Here is a 22,191-nt window from a genome sequence, read left to right as displayed (position 1 = left end):
AGAATTCTTGATAGAGATCCAGTAGGTGTTTGTCTCTGTCTGAGAGATTGGAGCAAATGCGGTTGTATCTTAGATCTTGGCTGTAGACAATGGATCGTGTGATGTGGTCTGGATGAAAGCTGGAGGCATGTAGGTAAGTATAGAGGTCAGTAGGTTTCTGGTATAGGGTGATGTTTATGTGTCCATCACTTATTTGCACTGTAGTGTCCAGGAAGTGGATCTCTTGTGTGTTGATGGTGGGGTGGAAACTGTTGAAATCCTGGTGGAATGCCTTAAGGGCCTCCTTCCTGTGGGTCCATATGATGGAGAGGTCATCAATCTAGCGCAAGTAGAGGAGGGGTGCTAGGGAACAAGAGCTGAGGAAGCGTTGCTCTAAGTCAGCCATAAAAATGTTGGCATACTGTGGGGCTGTGCGGGTACTGCTATGGGTAATGCCCTCCTGGTGAAGTGAAGAAACAGATTGACAGAGTCAGAAGGGTACCCAGAAGTCACCTACTACCGGACAGGCCCAACAAAGAAAGTAACAGAACACCACTGGCCATCACGTCCAACCCCCAGCTAAAATCTCTCCAGCACATCATCAAGGATCTACAACTTATCTACAACCTGAAAGATGATCCCTCACGCTCACAGATCTTGGGAGACAGGCCAGTCCTCGCTTACAGACAGCCCCCCCCCCCCCCCAACCTGAAGCAAATACTGCCAAAGAAAAAACAGCCAAAATTGATCACTTGGGCAACACAGCTCTGTCTGCTGGATACCTAGACAGAGTAGGTGCATTCATGCAAATGCAGTCTAGTCCTGAAGCCTTCCACCCTCCCACCCCCACATCCCATCACTAGCTGTCAGGGAAGAGCTCATTCAGACCTTGCTTACAAATCATAATTTGAAATTATTAGGTTGGGCAATATCACCGAAACAAACGTGCCGACGTTGTCATAAAAAACAACAGCTGTAGCTCCTGTCTGCAGGGACCTGGCCCTTTACAGCACAATGATCACCTGTAAAAGCCCTCGGCAAACAGCTTGTAAATGTCTCGAGGTGTTTATGGAGAGGCTGCGCTTGTGGGGGTGCAGGGAGGAATGGGACGGGCACAACAGGATGCAGCCTCCTCGGGAGAGGGAAGGGCCCCCTGCAAAGCTCTCCCTGTGCTGGGCTCCCCCTCAGATGTCCAGACGAGACCTGGGGAGATGGGTTGCAGCCCAAGCCAGTGGCCCCCAGATCATTGCTCGGCTGCTGGGCACTGGGACCCTGCAGCCTACACCCATCGGTGGGCTCTGCCCAGGCCGGTTTCACTGTGGCGGTGGTTTGATCCTGCTCTCGGGAGCTAATTGAAACTGGGGATCTGCCCCCTGAGCAAACATCAGCTGCTGATATAAAAGGCTTGATAGCAGGCAGGGAGCTCCCTGCGGCAAAGAGGCCATCCCATGGCAGAGCTGGAGGCGCGGGGCTGGCGCTGCTCCTGGGGGAAGGTGCAGCTCCCCATTGTGGCCCTGATGAATTTAGGGCTCAACCAAGATCCCCATTTCACAGCATCTTGCAGCCCAGGCTCCTGTATGGGGGACACAGCCTGAGTCACCCCCATGTGCCCACCACTTTCTACCAATGTGCCTCAGGACTGTCCTATGTGCCTCACGTCTGTCCTAGTGCCCCACCAAACCAGCCCTGCCGCTCATCGTCACACAGCAGCGTCGGTAACGAAACGATCACCCATGTGATCCCAGGAGGGCAGCAGGGGAAGGACAAAGTGGCTGTCGCACAAGCCAAGGGTTCATGGGAAATGTCTGAGGTTTGAAAACAAAAGGCCACTTCACAAGCCAAGAAGTACAGGCGCTGACTGGGCGCCTTAACATACAGTGGCTGCCTCATGAGCCAAAGAATCAGGGGAGGTGACTGGGTTTCTGAAAGGAAAATGGCCATTTTTTGAGCCAAGAGATATGGGTGCTGACTGGATTTATTCAGATCAACTGGCCACTGCTCACGCCAAAGAATCATGGGAGCTGGCTGGGTTTGTTTAGATAAATGGCCACCTCGTACGCAAAAAAACATGTTGGCTAACTGGGTTTCCCAAAACAAAATGGCTGCTTCATGAGCCAAGGAATCATGGAGGTTGACTGGGCTTCCCCCCACAAAAATATGGCCAACCCAGGAGCCAAGGAATCATGTGAGTTGATTGGGTTGCCCAAAACAAAATGGCTGCCCCATGAGGCAAGGAATCATGGGAGTTGACGGGTGTCCTAAAACAAAATGGCTGCTTCAGGACCCAAGGAATCATGGGAGTTAATTGGCTTTCCCAAAACACAATGGCCACCCCATGAGCCAAGAATTAATGGAGTTTAATTGACTGCGTTTCCTGAAACAAAATGCCCGCCCCATGAGCCAATGAACCCTGGGCGCTGGCTGGGTTTCTACCCAACACTCCTGAGCCAAGGCCCTGGCCTGTCCCTGACTGGGAGGTGGAACCGGCTCCACAAGTGTGGGGGGCTTCGGGGGGCTCCTCGGGGACTCCCATCCTGGGGCATGTTTGCCAAAGGGGCTGTTCCCCAACCCAGTTAGCTCCTGTGCCCAGCTCCCAGGGACTGGCCATCCTCCTCCCCTGTTCCCAGCTTGTGTGTCCGAGCGATGGCCCCACGGGGCCATGGGTGAGGGGGCGCTCGCTGGAGGCAAACAGACAGGGGCGGCTCTATGTATTTTGCTGCCCCAAGTATGGCAGTCAGGCAGCTTTCGGCGGCGCGCCTGCAGGAGGTCAGCTGGTAACGCAGATTCAGCGGCATGCCTGTGGGAGGTCTGCCGATCCCGCGCCTTGGGCGTACCCACTGCCGAATTGCCACCGAAACTGCGGGACTGGGGGACCTCCCGCAGGCATGCCGCCAAAGGCAGCCTGACTGCTGCCCTCATGGCGACCGGCAGGCCACCCCCGCGGCTTGCCACCCCAGATACGCGCTTGGTGCGCTGGTGCCTGGAGCTGCCCCTGCAAACACCTGCTCCTCTCCCATCACCCTCCGCAGGGCGAGGCTGCTCCAGCCCGGCTGCCGGTTATAACCCATTGCCAGCACCCACAGGCAGGCCTGGGTCGCCCCGAACTGCTGGGAGGCGCCCACCACCTCCCTCCAGGGCCTCGCTTCTTCCTCCGCTGTTCACCCCCCAGGCTGGGGATTCAAGCCTGTCTCCAGATGGATCATTAGTGCCCTGGCAAGGGCTAGGGGTGCTGTGCTCCTTCACCCACCCACGCCCCATTTCTCTGTCCCATGGAGCTTCCCCATCTCCTCCATAGCAGCCAGGCTGAGAGTCCCTTTATGCATCCCAGTTCTCTGACTCCCAGCCAGCACCTACGTCCAGTAGAGTGAGAAGTTATTTAGAGCTCCGCTCACTATACAAAATGTTCTTCTGATCCCCAAAGGGCCAGCCACATTACCAGGTCAATATTAGTTAGGATCTTACCCAAAATACCACGCTGCTGGCCAACCCTTTAGTGTCTAAAACTAAAGGCTCATTATAAAAGAAATAACAAGAAGCGAGTTGTTAAATGGTCAAAGCAATGAGATACATACATAAGACTTCAAAGTCCATATATCAGGTTCTTAGCAGTATCGGTGAGTTTGCTGCCTTGAAAGTCCCTCTGGAACCCATCCACAGCTTGGGTAGGTCATTCAGTCCTTGGTCAGTTTGCAGAGGAGTGAGTCCAGAGGTGAGAAGCAGGATTGAAGACAAAATGGAGATGACACAGCTCCATGTGGCTCGTACTTCCTGCGTCCCAAACACAAGCTGCCCAGCACATGGCATGGAAAAACCTTATAGTTCCCTGTCCATAGGCCTGTCCCTGCATGTCTTGCTGATGTAGCCAGTTGAGGCTTCTTTCAATGGGTTCATTGTACAGCTGATGTCCCTTGATGGGCCATCAAGCCGGCTTAGTTCTGATGCCATTCTGTCTGGAGTCTCACCCAGAACCACAGCACAAGTTTGAGATAACATTCATTGCAATTCTATAATCTTGGTATCAATAATATCATAAAGGGTTCCACCTAGTCCATACATCATCACAATGATGATGACTATTAATATCAGGAGCTGGGGTGGGGCGGGGGTGCTAAGAAAACAGTCTGTTATTTGTGAAATACAATGTTGACAAGCCTACCTAGCAGCTGTGTGCCACAGCTGCAGGACGCTGCCCGGCCGGAGGAGGAGCTTGGCAGGGAGCAGAGAGCAGCTCCCTTTAAAGGCACCAGTGGAGGTGAGCAGGGCTGAGATCTGCAGAAGGAGCCTGGCGGCAGGCCCAGCTGATGCTCTACCTGAGCTGCTGAGGGGAAGGACTCTGGGCATTTGCAAGGTTGAAAACATCTCCTCAGGTTTCTTCACGTCTTTGCTTTTCCCTCTGGCTTGGTAAGGCCGGTGGGAAGTGACCCAGGGGTGCGGGAGGGTGGTGCAGAGTACTCCAGGGGCAGATCTCAGTTGCCCTCCTTGAGGTCCTGCTGGAGCGCGAGAGAGAGGTTGGACCAGGGCTCCCCAGCTGGGGCTGGAGGCACACGGCCTGTCCCTGACGCAACAACTCAGGACTAGGGAGACCCACATCCCAGACAGTCCCGACTCTGGGGCTTTGGCCGGGCGATGCCCAAAGCCCTTTGCCAGACAGGGGAACTAGTATTTGTTGGACCCTTTATGTACTCCAGTGCGGGTGGACACAGCCTGTGACCCAGACGGAGAGTTAGTCACAGGAGGGGACAGACAGCCACAGGGTGGGAGAGGCTACCAACAGCGGGTACTAGGACAGAGAGGGCCTGTCACACGCTCACCAGACCACTAGGTGGGAGCTGTGGGTGCAGATCCCTTCCCTGGCCCCGATCTCGGTCACCGTGTGTCTGTGCAGCGACCGGGGTAGTACAGAGAGCCTGGAGCACTGGGCCTGGGGCAAGATTTGAGGCCTGAACCAGAGGCTGTGAACCAAAGTCCGGCCATGGGTTAGAGCAAATGCTGACAAGTTTGCTTTGCAGTTCATGTCCTAGGCACTAGAGATTTATGTAAATATAGTTTAGCTGGGACAAATACGTTCAATTTAGTGCAAAATAAGATGGTTGGATAAAATAATGAAGAGGGAGGTTTTGTCCAATATCTCAGGACCCAGGGGAGGTGACAGATGAATGTTGTGACACACGGAAGGTGGGACGTAAGCTGCTTGTCTCAGTCTATTACTCTCAGGGTACCTCGCTGTGACCTGTTTAGCCCAGGTGACAGCAGCGACTCCCGTTGCTGACTGAGCTGTTCCTTGCCACGGGGCACTCGTTTTAGTGAACCTGTACCCACGGAGCCAGGGCACAAGGACTGCGCCTTCAGGGCAATGAACCTGGCCAAGGGACTTTGTCACCAGACCGTGCTGTGGTCTTTCTTTATAAGTACCATTGAGATCTTATAAATTCACAGGCTGCCTTGTCTGCGGTTAGTGTTAATAACACTGGAGCTCCAAGAACAGATGCTCTGGGCTGATCTAGGTTGGGACCTTCAGGCGCTGCCTTAGTGCCCTGCAGCTGGAGTTCAGGGGCGCTGGGGCAGGCAGTGTGTTTGGATCAGTCACAGCAGAAAATTGTGGCCTGGACGGTGGCTGACGTGCTGCCCCCCAGTGCAGCGTTCCCCAGCTCTCCAGGCCGGGTTGTGCTCTGTGTCCAGCCTTGCCCAGGATGGGATGAAGGTTCTGCCCCGGGATCGCGCTGCCAGGCCACAATCGCTCCCTCCCACTCGGACGCAGTCTGTCGGCCTGGTGCTGCTACAGACCCCTGAGCCCGGCTGCACGAGCTCAGCTTGGTCTTCAGCAACCGCAGCCCCCGGTGAAATCCCCCCACTCCTTCCTCCTTGGTGGTTGGGGCTCCTGCCAGCATCGGCACAATAGTGTATTGACCAACTACCTGGCCTCACCCCCGTAGCCCTGGCAGGCGCTTATAGAGAGCAGCAGGTGCCAGTGCCCAGAGCTCACTCTGCTCCCAGCTCTGCAGGAATCCAGGTGGGCACATGCCAGCCCCACTCTGCACCCCACAGGGCACCGGTATCCATGGACCAGTTCTGCCCCCAGCACAGCTCTTCTCCCCTCAGCCCCAGCTGGGCAGGGGCTGTTAGTACAGCTGGGAACACCACCGAGGCTGCTGCTCTAGTGGCTGCCATGGGGACCCAGGGAGCTTGGGGGGAAGGGGGGTCTGGGCAGGGCTGGAATTCTGCCCTCAGGTGACAGGCTGGGCTTGGTGTCCAGGGCAGCCTGAGTGCAGGGGGATCTGCTACCCAGGAGCTCTGGGGTGTTTGGCTCTGCCCAGCAGGGCCCCCTCCTGGGGGTGGCAGGCGGCTGTGACGGGTGCGTGTCCCCACAGGGCCAAGTGAAAGGAAGATGCTGCTGCTGATGCGGGTCGTGTGGTTCTCAGCGCTCTGCGCCGTGGCGCTCGGTGAGTTCGGATCCCTGATGCAGCTGAGAACTTGGGATGGGGGGAAATCCAGGTCTGGGAAATTAATGATGGAGTCACCCATCAAACCTGCCCCCTGCCCCGGAGTCGCCCCTCGGCTCCCTGTCCAGTCCATCCCTCTGTGAGACAGGGTGGAGTTGTCCCCTGCCATCCATTCCCCAGACCCCTAGTGTTCATCAGCCCAAGGGACAAGGTCCCTGGCCCTGCCCAGAGTGTCGCACACCTCCCGCCCAGGCCATGTCCCCTGCCAGCCCAGCTCCATCCGAACTGCTCTGGGGCAATCAAGAGCCAGAAAGTGCCAGCTCCTGGCATGCAGAGGGGCAGCGAGCTGAGGCCGTGTGGGGAGGGCAGGGGAAAGGGGGCTGGGGAGGGGGCGAGCAGGGGCAGAGGAAGGGTGTTGGGGGAGCAGAAACACCAGCTGATCCCCAGCTCCCACCAAGGCCAAGTTAGGAGAATTTGTGCTGGGAATGTCCCTGCAGCCTAGAAATCGCCCCGTGGATCAGAGCGGGGCCCATCTACCCCGGTGTCCCGGCTCCTGCAGCGGCCAGTGCCAGGTGCTCCAGAGGGAGGCTCCGGACACCCCCTACTGGCTCATGATGGAATAACCCAGCTACAGGGCAATTTCCTTTTTGTTCCCGCCATGGAGTGGCTGCCCCAAGCCCTGGGCGGAAGTCCATCCAGTCCCAGACACTGTGACGCTGGCTGTTCTTGTTCTCCATAGAAACCTCTGCTCCATTGCTGGATCCTGCTCATGGCCCGGTGGCAGCCAGTGGCAGCGAGTTCCACAGGCTGATTGTGCCCATTGAGCCTTTTCTCAGGGTCAGATGTTCTGACCTTCCAGTTTCTGGGGCGCTGGACCCCATCCTGGTCGTCCCATCTCTGAAGGGACCTGGCAGAGGGGCGGGGGGGTGGGGTCAGCAGTGGGAGCCCATAAGGATCAGGGGCCTCCCAGATGGAGACAGAGCGGAAAGGATGCAAAGCGGAGGAGACAGGCTGGAGGGAGGCAAATGACCAGAGGTGGCAGAGAAGACAGATGGGTTCTGAGCCTCAGTCCATGGGCGGGAGCTTCCCCAGCCCAGGGTGACTTCAGAGCACCAATCCCACCTGCCATCTCCAGCCCATCCCTTGCTTGGCCTCCCTCCAGACAGGCTCCTGATTCGCCCCTTTGCTGCCAGCGGCGGGTGCTGCCGCACGGTGAGCAGGCTCCCGGCCAGGCCTCTCTCCAGCCCCGTCACATTTAACGCAGGGGCTGCGCGTCCTCCCTGCGCCGTGCACGGCCTATGCTGGCCCCCACCCCCACCCCATTGCCGCGGCCCCCAACCCACTCAGAGCACCAGCCCTGGGCCCGATCCTGCTGCGTGGGCTGGGGCAGGTGGGGGGCACCCACATTAACCCAGCCCTTTCTCCCCTCCCCCGCATGGCACAGGCTGCCCCACCATCGTCTCCCGCTCCCAGTGGGGGGCCTGGTCCCCAAAAAGCAGAACCTCATTGAAGACCCCGGTGCCCTACGTCATCATCCACCACACGGCAGGGAACCGCTGCTACTCGCAGGCCTCCTGTATCCAGCAGGTCAAGAGCATCCAGAACTATCACATGGGTTCAAGGGGCTGGTCCGACATCGGCTACAAGTGAGCGGGGCAGGGTGGGGTGGGGGTCCCCACATGGGGGCAGCAGAGACCTCACTCAGGGGTAGAGGGGAATTGTCCACAGAAGAGATTTGATTTTTATACTGAATATTTTTTGACTGAAAAGGGGGAATTGGAGAGGCTGCACCCAGAATTTATGCTGTGCGGGTGGGAGATTTGGGGTGCATAGAGCCCCTGGCAGGAGGAGACTGGGGGCATGAGGGAGTCCAGGGGCAGCTCCAGGCCCCAGTGTGTGCTTGGGACGGCATGCCGCGGGGGGCGCTCTGCCGGTCGCTGGGAGGGTGGCAGACGGCTCCGGTGGACCTCCCACAGACGTGCCTGCGGAGGGTCTGCTGGTCCCGCGGCTTCAGTGGAGCATCCGCAGGCATGCCTGCGGGAGGTCCACCGGAGCCGCAGGACCAGCAACCGGCAGAGCGCCCCCCGCAGTGTGCCGCCGTGCTTTGGGCGGCGAAATGGCTAGAGCCGCCCCTGAGGGAGTCTCTGAAGAGTGGGGATGGGAAGGGATCAGTCACGGAGCTGGTGGGGGGATGGAGGGCCGCAGGGAGCCCCTGGGTTATGCCATGAGCTCGGCTAATAGACACCGCATGGCCTGTGCCCTGCTCGTCTGTGACACTGCCCCATGCCGGCGTTATCGACGCCTTTCTCCGGGGCCGGCCTGACGCCCCGGAGTGAAAACTGGGCTGGAGATTTTGCTCCATGAAATGTTTTCAGGTTATGCTGTCGGGGGATGGAAACCCAGCTCCTGCCCCAGATGTGGGTCAGCTACAGCCCTCGCTCGCCCCCCCCAGCTGTGTCCCGGAGGGGCCCAGGGCTGCTTCCATAAGGGTTGTTACACACAGCGCCACCTAATGGCCAAACAATGCAATACAGGTTAGCCTCCCATTCCAGTCCCTTTCCTCAGTGGGCTTCTAGCTCCGATGGTCCAGGTTCAAAGCCGGGCAGGGCCAGCGACGACCCTGGGGGAGCTGCCGGGAGTGATGGGGCAGGGAGGGTGCAGCCGACGTGCCTGTGCGGGTCTCACACTGCGCTCTGCCTGCAGCTTCCTGATCGGCGAGGACGGCAGAGTCTACGAGGGCAGAGGCTGGCGCACCGTGGGGGCCCACGCCAAGAACTGGAACCATAAGTCACTGGGATTGAGTTTCCTTGGCACCTTCACCAGTACGTGGGTCCCGTCTGTACGGATTTCCCCAGCTAGGCCCCGAGGGGGGCTGGGAATCCCTCCTGCAGGGCTCCCGCCCACACCTGTTCTCTCCTGCTGCCCTGACACCCAGGGCAGGGGGTTCTGCCACAGGGACCGTCTCTGGGTGACCTAGGAATTGGTAACTAATGACAATGGGTCACTGCTGCAGAGCGACCTGGCTGGCTGCAAGCAAACAACGTGGGGTTTTAATCCAGCCAAGCACAAGGCAGGGATCGGGCCCAAGGAACACAGGCCAGAGCTATGGCCTGGAGCCTGGAAAGCAGCGACCCAGCCAGGATCTAGGGCAGGGAAAGCAGCTGAGCAGGAGCCACCCGTAGGATGCTGGAGCTGTAGTGACGTTTGGCTGTCACTGGATCCCCTGGCTGGCGCTGGTGGCCCAGGGGCGTTTGCTCCACTGGCTAATCGCCCTCCCTGTTCGAAATTTGGGCCTTATTTCCCATGGGAATGTGCCCAGCTTCAGCTCCCTGCCCCTGGCTCCTCTTCTGCCTTTCTCTGCATGGCTAACACCCTAGTCACCCACCCTGGGTGATCAGCTGGATGGGCTGAGCTCCGCCTGTCCCACCCTGTCAGTAATTTCTCCAGCCCAGGGATCGTTTTGGGGACTCTTTTCTGGCCCTGGACTATTTTTCCACATCCCTCTTTTCGCATGGGCCCCAGAGCCGGGGAAAGGATCGAGCATCCATCTCCCCACAGCCAGACACAGGGGGGAAAATCCCCTCCGTGCCCCTGCCCCCCACTCCCCTGTTTGTCCTGCCCAGGATCCCATGAGCCCTGCGTGTCCCCACGCTGCCCTGGGGGCTCGGGTGTGGCTTGTGACCCCTAGGTCCTGCCCAGAGCCCGGCTCTCCAGGGTGCAGCCCAGGGGCTGGAGGTGGGGCCTGTGTCCCTCAAGCTGTAACTGTCTGTGGGGTGGATAAAATGCAATTGGTTTGCCTGGGCCCAGCTCGTGCTGTAGCACGGCCCTGGCCTCACTGGGCAGAGAGCACCTGAGCTGGGCACTCACAGGGCGGCTGCAGCTGGGGGCGCTGGGCACCCGGTGCCCCCTCCCAGCTGAGAGCTTGGGGGCGGGGGCTGGGATTCAGCGAGAGATCTGCCCCTGGGCTAACCCAGCTGGCTTCAGCGCCATCCCGCTGGGCTCCGCCATGGTCGACCTCCCTTTGTGGGGCACCAGGCTGGGTCATGGGGGCAGGAAATGCAGCAGGCGGGAGGTTGCATTACCCAATAAAATGGGGAGGGAGGGAGTGACATTGACGTGGTCAATCAAGAGTGTAGGCAGAGGGGGGTTATTTATTCAGACCACAGTCGTGTCCCCTGAGCTGCAGAGAGGGGCCAGGTGCAGGGTGAGATTAACAGGGGGCTGCTGTGTCCTGCAGATGGAGTCCCCAGCGCTGCTGCCCGGTTTGCCGCCCAGGACCTGATCCGATGCGCCGTCTCCAGGGGCTTCCTGAGCCCCAGATACATCCTGAAGGGGCATCGCAACGTGAGCCCGACCAGCTGCCCCGGGAGCGCCCTCTATGGGGCCATCAGCCGGTGGCCCAGGTTCAAAGCCTGAGTCCCTGCAGCCTCGGGGCAGCTCCTGCGCCTATCGCTGACCCCACCTGCGGCTTCTGCCTCCTCATGCAGCACCTCCACCCCCCACCTGGAAGGACCCGTCGGGAGGTTCGCAGAGTCCCACAAAGGGGTTTTTAATTCAAGTGCAATTTGCCTCTAACCCAGCGCCCCTGCGGCTCAGCGCTTGCTTTGCTTGGGAGCTTCTGAGCAGTGAGAATAAACCAGCTTCTAGCACATGGAAAGTTGAAGCGCCGTGAATCATTTCATCTCCTGTTAAACCATAACCACCCCCGCCGCTGGGCTGGGCTGGGCTGTGCTGGGAAAGCTCAGAGGGTGAGCGTATGGTCTGTCAGAGTGGCACTAAGAGGCCCCACTACGCTAGGTGCTGTACACACAGAGACAGACAGTCCCTGCCCTAAAGAGCTCATGGTCTAACTAGACCAAGAGTGGGAGGGGAATGGGTGGGGAAAAGGGACTTTTCCAAGCTCCCAGGCCAGTCAGTGGCAGAGCAGGGAACACACCCCATGGCTGCAGTCCAGTGCTCTGCCCACTAGACTGTGCTGTCTCTCAGTCCAACTGTAAGACAAATAAGGGAAAAAATAGAAAAGTTTAAGGGAAACAAGGGCCCCGCTCTATGGGCAGGGCCGGCCCTAGACTAAACGGTGCCCCAGGTGAGCAGTGTCTTCGGCTTCATTTTTATCTAAGCTGATAGAAACTGTTTTTATATTAAGAATAACTGAAATGTACTAACATGAAGAAATTGATTTGTGCCCCAGCCTTGGGCGGGCCAGTATTAAATAGTGTTACTGCAGGTGGGAGCATTAGAAGGGAAACCCTCGTCATTCCATTCCCAAACACGCTTTTCTCGCCTCTGCCCTCGCAAACAGACACTCAGTTCCGAGAGATCCAAAGACTGGCCAAAGGCATTTTCCAGCAATAAAATAGCCGGCGATGCCAGTCTCTTTTCAGCCATCATCCATCCAAGACATGTCATAATGAGCCTGAGTTTCGAAAAGCTGCGCCCACCACACGCGACTGTGACCAGCCGTGTGAGCAGAATCCTGAGAGCTCCCCACACGCCAGGATCAGCGTCCTTCGGCGCTGCATCATGCATGAATTAGAGAACTGGGAGGGGAGAGGTTTCAGAGTGGTAGCCATGTTAGTCGGTATCAGCAAAAAGAACAGGAGTACTTGTGGCACCTTAGAGACTAACAAATTTATTTGAGCATAAGCTTTCGTGGGCTACAGCTCACATCATCAGATGCATTCGGTGGAAATTACAGTAGGCAGATAGATAGATAGATAGATAGATAGATAGATAGATAGATAGAACATGAAAAAATGGGTGTTGCCATACCAACTCTAATGAGACTAATCGAATAAGGTGGGCTATTAGCAGAAGAAAAAAAACCCTTTTGTAGTGATAATCAGGATGGCCCATTTCAAACAGTTGACAAGAAGGTGTGAGTAACAGTAGGGGGAAATTAGCATGAGGAAATAGTTTAGTTTGTGTAATGACCCAGCCAATCCCAGTCTTTATTCAAGCCTAATTTAATGGTGTCCATTTTGCAAATTAATTCCAGTTCTGCAGTTTCTTGTTGGAGTCTGTTTTTGAAGTTTTTTTGTTGAATAATTGCAACTTTTAGGTCTGTAATAGAGTGTCCAGGGAGGTTGAAGTGTTCTCAGACTGGTTTTTGAATGTTATGGGTGTTGGCCCATTCGACATAGGGTCTTTATCACTGATGTCTGAACATTCCCCGTGTGTCAGTGTCCGGTGAATTGTTCAAAAGTGTTTTCCTGTCCACCGGCAGCTTACTAAGGTCACACAACCCCCCCCCCTTTTCATGGTGCTTCATGTGTCCAAACCTTTCTTCAATGAACACCCGAGCAGTGTCCCCCGATGGAATCGTGCCCCCCTCCGAGCCTGGCCTGCAAGGCCCCTTGTCTGGTGACACTGCCCTGTGCTGGGCCCTCTGCCCAAGCTCCCCTAGATCTCCTCAGCCACTCGCCATGCTCGGCTGCAGGGTTACGTTTCATTGGTCCCTATTTGCCCAGGCAGCATCCCCTGCACCTGCAACACAGGATCAAGTTTTGGGGCCCAATTCTCAAAGGCACCTAACTCCCCTGGCATGAGCACACCCAGGGATGCAGGGGGACAGAGGTGGGAACAGCGAAGGCCACCCTCTTCGCACCACTGCACTTCCAAGAGAAACTTTTCTTTCTTTTTAAAACAACTAACAAAATCGTCCAAAGCCCAGGACTTGGTGGTGATGGGGGACTTCAACTACCCAGACATCTGCTGGGAAAATAGCACAGCAGGGCACAGATTATCCAACAAGTGCTTGGAATGTTTTGGAGACAATTTTTTATTTCAGAAGGTGGAGAAAGCTACTAGGGGAGAGGTGGTTCTAGATTTGATTCTAGAGGTTCTAGAGGCGGTTCTAGATTTGATTCTAGAGGTTCTAGAGGTGGTTCTAGATTTGATTCTAGAGGTTCTAGAGGCGGTTCTAGATTTGATTTTGACAAATAGGGAGGAACAGGTTGAGAATTTGAAAGTGGAAGGCAAGTTTAGGTGAAAGTGATCGTGAAATGGTGGAGTTCGTGATTCTAAGGAATGGTAGGACGGAGAACAGCAAAATAAAGGCAACAAATTTCAAGAAGGCAGAATTTAGCAAACTCAGTGAGTTGGGTAGGTAAGATCCCATGGGAAGCAAGTCTAAGGGGAACAACAATTGAAGACAGTTGGCAGTTTTTCAAGGAGACATTATTAAGGGCACAAGAGCAAACTATCCCACTGCACAGGAAAGCTAGACTGTATGGCAAGAGACCACCCTGGCTTAACCAGGAGAGCCTCAATGATCTAAAACTCAAAAAAGAGACCTACAAAAAGTGGAAACTCGGTCAAATTATAAAGGAAGTTTATGAACAAATAACAGAAGCACGTAGGGACAAGATTAGAAAAGCCAAGGCACAAAACAAGATTAAACTAGCTAGAGACATAAAGGGTGACAAGAAAATATTCTACAGATACATTAGAAGCAAGATGAAGACCAAGGACAGGGTAGGCCCATTACTCAATGGGGAGGTGTTGGTGGTGGGGGAATAATAACAGAAAATGTGGAAATGGCAGAGGTGCTTAATGACTTTTTTTGTTTCAGTTTTCACCAAAAAGGTTAGCAGTGACTGGACGTCCAACCCAGTGAATGCCAGCGAAAATGAGATAGGATCAGAGGCTAAAATAGGGAAAGAACAAGTCAAAAATTACTTAGACAAGTTAGATGTTTTCAAGTCACCAGGACCTGATGAAATGCATCCCAGAATACTCAAGGAGCTGACTGAGGAGATATCTGAGCCATTAGCGATTGTCTTTGAAAAGTCATGGAAGACGGGAGAGATTCCAGACAACTGGAAAAGGGCAAATCTAGTGCCCATCTATAAAAAGGGAAATAAGGACAACCCGGGGAATTACTGACCAGTCAGCTTAACTTCTGTACCTGGAAAGATAATGGAGCAAATAATCCATCAATCAATTTGCAAACACCTAGAAGACAATAAAGTAACAGTCAGCATGGATTTGTCAAGAACAAATCCTGTCAAACCAACCTAATAGCTTTCTTTGACAGGGTAACAAGCCTTGTGGATAGGGGGGAAGTGGTAGATGTGGTATATCTTGACTTTAATTTTGATACTGTCTCACATGACCGTCTCATAAACAAACTAGGGAATGCAACCTAGATGGAGCTACTATAAGGTGGGTGCAGAATTGGTTGGAAAACCATTTCCAAAGAAAAAAAAACAGGAGTACTTGTGGCACCTTAAAGACTAACAAATTTATTTTAGCATGAGCTTTCGTGAGCTGCAGCTCACGAAAGCTCATGCTAAAATAAATTTGTTAGTCTTTAAGGTGCCACAAGTACTCCTGTTTTTTTTGCGGATACAGACTAACACAGCTGCTACTCTGAAACCTGTCATTTCCAAAGAGTAATTATCAGTGGTTCACAGTCAAGGTGGAAGGGCATATTAAGTAGGGTCCCATGTGGATCAGTTCTGGGTCCAGTTCTGTTCAATAACTTCATCAATGATTTAGATACAGAGTACACTTATAAAGTTTGCGGACGATACCAAGCTGGGAGGAGTTGCAAGTGCTTTTGAGGTTAGGATTAAAATTCAAAATGATCTGGACAAACTGGAGAAATGGTCTCAAGTAAACAGGATGAAATTCAGTAAGGACAAATGCAAAGTGCTCCACTTAGGAAGGGACAATCAGTTGCACACATACAAAATGGGAAATGACTGCCTAGGAAGGAGCACTACGCAAAGGGATCTGGGGGTCATAGTGCATCAGAAGCTAAATATGAGTCAAGACTGTAACGCTGTTGCAAAAATAGCAAACATCATTCTGGGGTGTATTAACAGGAGTGTCGTAAGCAAGTCATGAGAAGTAATTCTTCTGCTCTACTCTGTGCTGATAAAGCCTCATCTGGAGTATTGTGTACAGTTCTGGTTGCCACATTTCAGGAAAGATGTGGACAAATTAGAGAAAATCCAGAGAAAAGCAACAAAAATGATGAAAGGTCTAGAAAACGTGACCTATGAAGGAAGATTGGAAAAAAATGGGTTTGTTTAGTCTGGAAAAGAGAAGACTGAGAGGGGACATGATAACAGTTTTTGAGTACATAAAAGGTTGTTACAAGTAGGAGGGAGAGATAAAAGAAGCTGGGGCAGGAACACGACAGGGTTTGTCAGGCCCATCTCCTGAGCTGGTGGAAATCAGCATCGCTCCATTAACTCCATGGCAGGAGATTCCCCCAGAGGCAGATCTGGAGCTTGGACTGTCAACCCCAGGTCGCTGGGAGGATCCAGCCAAGGGCAGGTTGGCCAGTGTCAACACCTGGTGAGAGCTGTTCCATGGCCATTGTGAAATGAGTTGGTCTAGTGGTGAGAAAAGGGAGCTGGGACTCCTGGATTCTATCGTCAGGTCTGTGGGGGGAGTGGGGTTCACTACTTAGGTCAGGAGGGTCTGGGAGCCAGGACTCCTGGGTTCTATTCCCAGCTCTGGAGCAGAATCTAGCGATTGGGAGGGGTGATGGGGTGTGTTCCCCACACTGGCCCTGAGAGGTTAAATTAGACCCAATTTACTGCACAGGCAGCACCTGGAGAAGGAGGCAGGGAAGTGATTAGAAACAGGCTCAGCTAGAGGGGCCTATGTAAGCAGGAGGCTGGCACCAGAAGGGGCTGGAGAGAAGGAGTCTGGGGTCACTCCCTGGGAGAAGGGAGGGGTGTCTGGGGCTGGAGGCAAGTAACCCAGCACCCCCCACCCACCCATCCGTTTGGCTTAGCCTGACCAAGGGAAGAGGGGTCCTGATCTGTAGGCCCCATGACCCCCACAGGCCAGCACGACTGCAAAGCCCCTGAGCGGCTCTGGCTGAAGGGGGAAGGGGAGGGATCTACCGAGGCAGGAGAGCCAGAGTCCAAGCTGTCCTTTGACCTCCGCTGGAGGTGACAAGGTCAAAGGTTAGCTAAGGCCCTCCCCTGAATTCATGGCACGGAGACCCACATGGGGATCAGCACCTCTGATCTTCTGCACAAGCATCGCCTGGAAACAGATTTAGAAGCCGAGCGAGTGCTCCTAGTCCCTGCGGGGTGCTGGGAAAGGCTGGTCCACAGGGGGAAACCGCCCCAGCCCAGTCATTATACAGCTGTAGCAAGGCTGGCGTAACCTCTTGCATAGACCAGCCCTAAGGCATTGCTCGGCTCAGCCACGCAGTGCCCACAGCGTTGCGCCCAGGCCAGGAGCGTTAGCCTCCATTGGGCAGAGGGGAAACTGAGGCACATCGGAGTTAAAAAAATCAGTGGCAGAGCTGGGAGTATAACCCAAGAGTCCTGGCTCCCCTGCTGTTGCCTGAACCCCTGGGTCACACAGTCAGGCCAGGGAAGGCTCAAAGAAATGACTATCGCTGAGCTGCCCTGCACTGGCACTGCCATGTCTCTGGCACGCGGGGCACTCGACCGTCTTTGCTGAGCCCGAGTGTCCTCGCTGGCCAAAGCCGCTCTGCACTGTGGGTCGCCACCCCATTGCCGTCCAGTGCACTGCCTTGTGGGAGATTTACGCAGGGCATTGTGGGATACCAGCCCCCACCCAGGGAATGGAGGGAGCTACGGGGGGAAATTTTCTGCTCCATCCCCTGATCTGCCCCTTTCGGGCTGTTTTTAGAATCCCTGCAGTTCCCTGTTCCCCCCGGCTCGCCGGCAGAGGTCTGGCTGCTGGATGGGCCAGCAGAGTTCCCATGGCTGGGCTAGACAGGCCCTGAGTCCGTCTCTGCTGCAGCCGACTGCCACAGTGGCGGGCACGCAGCCATGAAACTGAGGCAATCCAGGCATGATCGATGCCCACTCGAACCCCTGCCCAGAAGCTCTGCTCCCTGTGTGCCCGCCAGAGCCAGAGCCAGAGCCAGACCCGCCAGCTCCACCCACGATCATTTCCACCCGTCAGCGCCACACGGCGAATCCAGCTCTGGCAGGGCGAGGCAGAGCACAGCCTGGCGCAGGCATCCCCACTCTGGAGCTGCACCCCAAAATCCTCAGAAAAGTAACAACAAAATCAGCTGCCCAAGCTGAGCCAAGTTGTCTGAGCTTTCGGGGACCTCCTGTTTCCTCTGCACCCCCCAAGGCTAGAATCTTCTCTTATGAGCTGGGTGCTTCCTTGTTATGGGCTGGGTTAAACCCCCATTGAGGTCAGTGTGTGTGTGTGTGTGTATAGAAAGCTGAAGAGAGCAATGTTGGGTCTGGTGTTGGCTAAAGAGGCCTGTGTACATTCTTGGTCCGAAAACAAGGCTGCATCAAAGAAAATCCCGGACTCCATCAATCGCTAATTCCAGCTGGAAGGTCCCCAGGGTCCCGGACTTTGATGAGCTGCTCAACTTCCTTCTTAAAAAAGGGGCCACTCAGGCCCTCCCAGGAATCCGGGAACTGGGGCTTTTCAACACCCCTGCACCCAATAACAGCGCCAGGAGACCCATAAGAATTGGTGACATGCCTGCCGGCAGGATGGTTGGCTGAGTCCCCGGTTGCCGGGCACAGGGCTGTGTGCTGGGGGGCTCAGACCTTTGCTGGGATAACCAGCCTCTGGGGGGGAAATGCAGCCCGGCACAGACGGCTCGAATAGGACTTTCTGGCACCTCTGGTTTAAATGGGATCTAAGTAGCGTGAGGCTCTTGTGCCGGCTTTTGCCATGGTGCGGTGGGGGGAGTTTTACCCGGGTGAGCTGAGCGCACTGGGATCTGAGCTGGCCTCTCCCCAGGAGGGAATGAGCATGGGGATGCAGTTCCCTCCTGACTCCACCAGGGGGCGATAGCCCATTGCAGGGCAGGAGCCTTTGGTGACAGCCGCTAAGCTGGTGCATGTGGCGGCCATCTGCTAACCCACCTGATGCATTTAACAGCCCAGCCTGGCTCGAGTGCCCGTCTGGCTAGAGTGGATCCCCCATGACTGCTAGGCCCCAATCCAGCCAGGCGCCCGTTTCTCCCCACTCTCAGCCCTTTCAGCACAGGGAAGTGAAGAGTTAATCTGGGCAGCGACATGTTATCGCAGGGGCGGCTCCCCACAGCGATCCCACCGCTGCCACCGTCTGTTCCCTTATCTCTCCATGTCCTTGGCCCACATCTGTCCATGCTGTGCCTCCGGGGTTAACCATTAAACAGGACTTCTGTTTGCCGCCAAATGCAGCAGGATCGAACGGGGGAACGAGTAGGGTTGCCAGGCTGGCGTCCGGTTTTCAACCAGAATGCCTGGTCGAAAAGGGACCCTGGAGGCTCCTGTCAGCACCATTGATCAGGCCATTAAAGGTCCTGTTGGTGGCGAAGTGGGGCTAAGACAGGCTCCCTGCCTGCCCTGGCTCCATGCAGCTCCCAAAAGTGGCTGGCATTTTCCTACAGCTCCTAAGCAGAGGGGTGGCCAGGGAAGTTCTGCATCACCTCCGCTGCTCCCATTGGCCAGGAACCGCGGCCAATGGAAGCTGCGTGGGTGGGGTGTGGGCGGTGCGCACTGCGCAGAGCCACCTGACTGTGCTGCCATCTAGGAGCCGGACGTGCTGTCCGCTTCCGGGAGCAGCGTGGAGCCAGAGCAGGCAGGGAGCCTTCCTTAGCCCCACTGTGCTGCCAATCAGGAGCCGCCTGACGTAAGAGCCACCTGCACCCTGAACCCTCTGCCCTGGTCAGAATCCCCTTCCACACACTAACTCCCTCCAAGACCCCCCACCCCCACCCCCACCCACTTCCCTTGCCCAGGCCTGAGCCTAGGGTGACCAGATGTCCTGATTTTCTAGAGACAGTTCCAATACTGGGGGCCTTTTCTTATGTAGGTGCCTATTACGCCCTACCCCGTCCCAAATTTTCACACTTGCTAGCTGGGCACCAGACCAGAGCCCCATCGTTCCCAGAGCGGTGAGGCTCGAGCTTTGCCCCCCTGCACCCAGGGCAGTGGGGTCGTGAAGTAATTTTTGTTGTCAGAAGGGGGTCCCGGTGCAATGGAGTTTGAGAACCCCTGTTTCAGATTATTATAAATGCAAAACCACTGTTTTACAAAGGTTTCCGATTACCCCTCAACCGTCTAGAGTTACACTTAGGAATCTTAAGAGGGATACTGGCATGAGTAATGGGGAACGTGTGAACAAAATGAAAGATTTGATGGGAAAGTGGCTGAGGGGCAAAGGTGTTACAAGCTTTGAGGGAATGTTTGATTTTGTTGCTCAAGAGCGTTTCCTAGGCATATGTAAGGTGGATGTAAAGCTGATGGAAACCAGTGTCTATGGGACAGAACTGTAAAATCTGGGAGGAAACAGGCAACCAAGAGCTCGTGTTAGTTCTGCTGTCCTCAACACAGAAACCCCTCAGATGACCAAAACCTATCAGATTGGTTTTGTGAGATTAGCCACTTCAGAACCAGACATGGAGCATGTTACGGTTGTCCGAATTAATCACAGGGAATACTCGGGGCAGATGGATACAGGGGCCCAGATCTCTCTGGTTAATTCCTTCCTGGGTGCTGGCTGGTGAATCTTGCCCACATGCTCAGGGTTTAACTGATCGCCATATTTGGGTTCAGGAAGGAATTTTCCTCCAGGACAGATTGGCAGAGGCCCTGGAGGTTTTTTGCCTTCCTCTGCAGCGTGGGGCATGGGTCATTTGCTGCGGCTTGAGGTCTTCAAACCACAATTTGAGGACTTCAATAACTCAGACATAGGTTAGGGGTTTGTTATAGAAGTGGATGGGTGAGATTCTGTGGCCTGCATTGTGCAGGAGGTCAGACTAGATGATCATAATGGTCCCTTCTGACCTTAAAGTCTATGAGTCTATGGTTAAGCAGAGTGTGGTCCCAAAGTCTACTATTTACCTGGCCAAATGGCAGAGATCATTTGGGTGGGGGAAACCAGATTCCTCCTATCACTAACTAAAATCCATGTGGGGTGGGAAGATTTGGAAAGTGTTTTGACTGTGGGGTAATAGAACACCTTCTAGTTGATCTGCTTCTTGATAATGATTTTTTCCGTGTAGCTCAGGTTAAGGTATTTGCCCCCAACAAGAAGGAGTTTTATGCTGGGACCCCTGAGGCAAAGGGTAAGGTCTCGGGAACTGATGAGAGAGAATGGGAGAGAGACTCCTTGATTCTTCTACAGCTGGGTGAAGCCACATGCTTCCAGGTGGGAGGGTGGTTGAGACCAACTCCTGCACTGCAGCTGGAGGCAACACCATCTCAGGAAGGGATGCGGGTGTAGTGCCTGCCAAGGAGAGAATTCTCCAGTTGTTAGATGCCAGCAATTAGCAGATGAACTAGAGACAGACCCCACTCTAGGGACCATAGGGAGATGTGTCCCAGAGGAGAGCCCAGGGAATGGTGATGGAATCTCAGAAACCACAGGCAGATGATATCGCTGAATATCTGACTACATTTGAAAGGCTGTGTCTAGTGCATGAAATGCCTGATGCCAAGAGAGTTCCAATCCAGATTGCAAAATTAACTGGTAAAGTCTCAATGTGTTCAATGAAATGCCCATAGAGGATGTAACAGAGGGAAGCAGAGTGCTTCCAAGTTTGGGAGGGGCTGAGATTAGCTCCTTTCCAAAAAAAGGCAACACACCCTCAGGATCAGGGGCAGGAGAGGTGTTGTCGGTGATTAAGGAAACTGTCCCAGTTGTTAGCTGGCAGAATTCTGGAGATGAAGACGGGACAGACACCCCTCCTAGGGAGCACAGAGATGTATCTTAGAGGGGAGCCCTCAGGAGGAAACTAGGGAAGGAATAATCGGAGGACAGGAATGTCGTCTCATTGGTCACTTGGGAGAGGATGCCCAGGACCAAATGGGTGAGTCAGCATCTGTTCACTCAGGCACTCAGCCTGTAACCCAGGTTTTGAGAGGGAATTGTGTAACCGACCTCCTGGAGGGGAGCAGTCACACAGCTGACTTCTCAGGGACAGAGAAAGGGGTGATGGAGAGTGCCCCTAGCCAGGTCCCCATTTTTCAGGATGCTATTTCTGATACATTTTTAAAATGTAACTGTGTCTCTTTAAACCAGGATGCAGCTCCAACACCTCTGATAGCAGAGGACTTGAGACCAGAAAATTGCCAGGTGGTGGTTTGTGAGAATGGAAATGACCCGAATGACAGAGAAGGAGGGGGGTCTTCCCGGAGGCTGATGAGACACAGATATCAGCTGTGGAAAAACTGCTGGGAAAAGTTACATCTGATCAAAGGGAAAATACACGTAGCCCAGAGAGCACCACTCACAGCCCTCTAGGAAAGGGGGCAGGGCAGGACTCAGTGCTGGGAGGTGGAACACAGGGTAACCCCAAAAAGGGAGCTGGATTTTTTGCATTTGTACAGATCTGGAGTTGGGAGAGAGCTCCCCAAAGGCTCAGCCAATATGCAGGATCCCCCTTGACCCCTGTCTTGCCAGAATCTGAGGTACAAAATCCCAGAAACAGGATTAAATTAAGAGCCCACATGGAAGGGAACACTGGAGGGAAAGAGAAGCCCGTGACTGATTACATCGGAGGGAGTCAAATGACACGGTGGGTGATGGACAAACCTACCTCAAACCAGACTGTCTGAACAGAGGGTGCGGTATCATAAAGATATTTGTAAACCCCCATCTGTGATTAGCGTGACCAGACAGCAAATGTGAAAAATCGGGACAGTGGGTGGGGAGTAATAGGAACCTATATAAGAAAAAGACCCCAAAATCAGGACTGTCCCTATAAAATCGGGACATCTGGTCACCCTATCTGTGATACATATTTTGGTATTAATTTTAAGTCTTGGGAGAAGAACGTTTATACTGATATTACAGGTCCTCAAGGAAT

The 22,191-nt window shown here is 54.5% G+C and overlaps 1 protein-coding gene across 1 annotated transcript; it reads left to right on the top strand.

Annotated features, from left to right (window-relative positions):
• The first annotated feature begins 6,364 nt into the window (after positions 1 to 6,364).
• On the top strand, positions 6,365 to 10,926 carry LOC120388777 (peptidoglycan-recognition protein SC2-like). The gene is made up of 4 exons (XM_039510858.1): positions 6,365 to 6,419; positions 7,864 to 8,065; positions 9,123 to 9,241; positions 10,657 to 10,926. Exons 1-4 carry the CDS (start codon positions 6,365 to 6,367, stop codon positions 10,833 to 10,835), a joined length of 555 nt encoding a protein of 184 aa, XP_039366792.1. The 3' UTR covers positions 10,836 to 10,926.
• The last annotated feature ends 11,265 nt before the right edge of the window (positions 10,927 to 22,191 follow it).

This window comes from Mauremys reevesii, linkage group 22, assembly GCF_016161935.1.
Source record: "Mauremys reevesii isolate NIE-2019 linkage group 22, ASM1616193v1, whole genome shotgun sequence".
Classification (NCBI taxonomy): Eukaryota; Metazoa; Chordata; order Testudines; family Geoemydidae; genus Mauremys; species Mauremys reevesii.
Note: the sequence above shows the minus strand (reverse complement) of the source record. Positions and strands in the feature narration are given on the sequence as shown.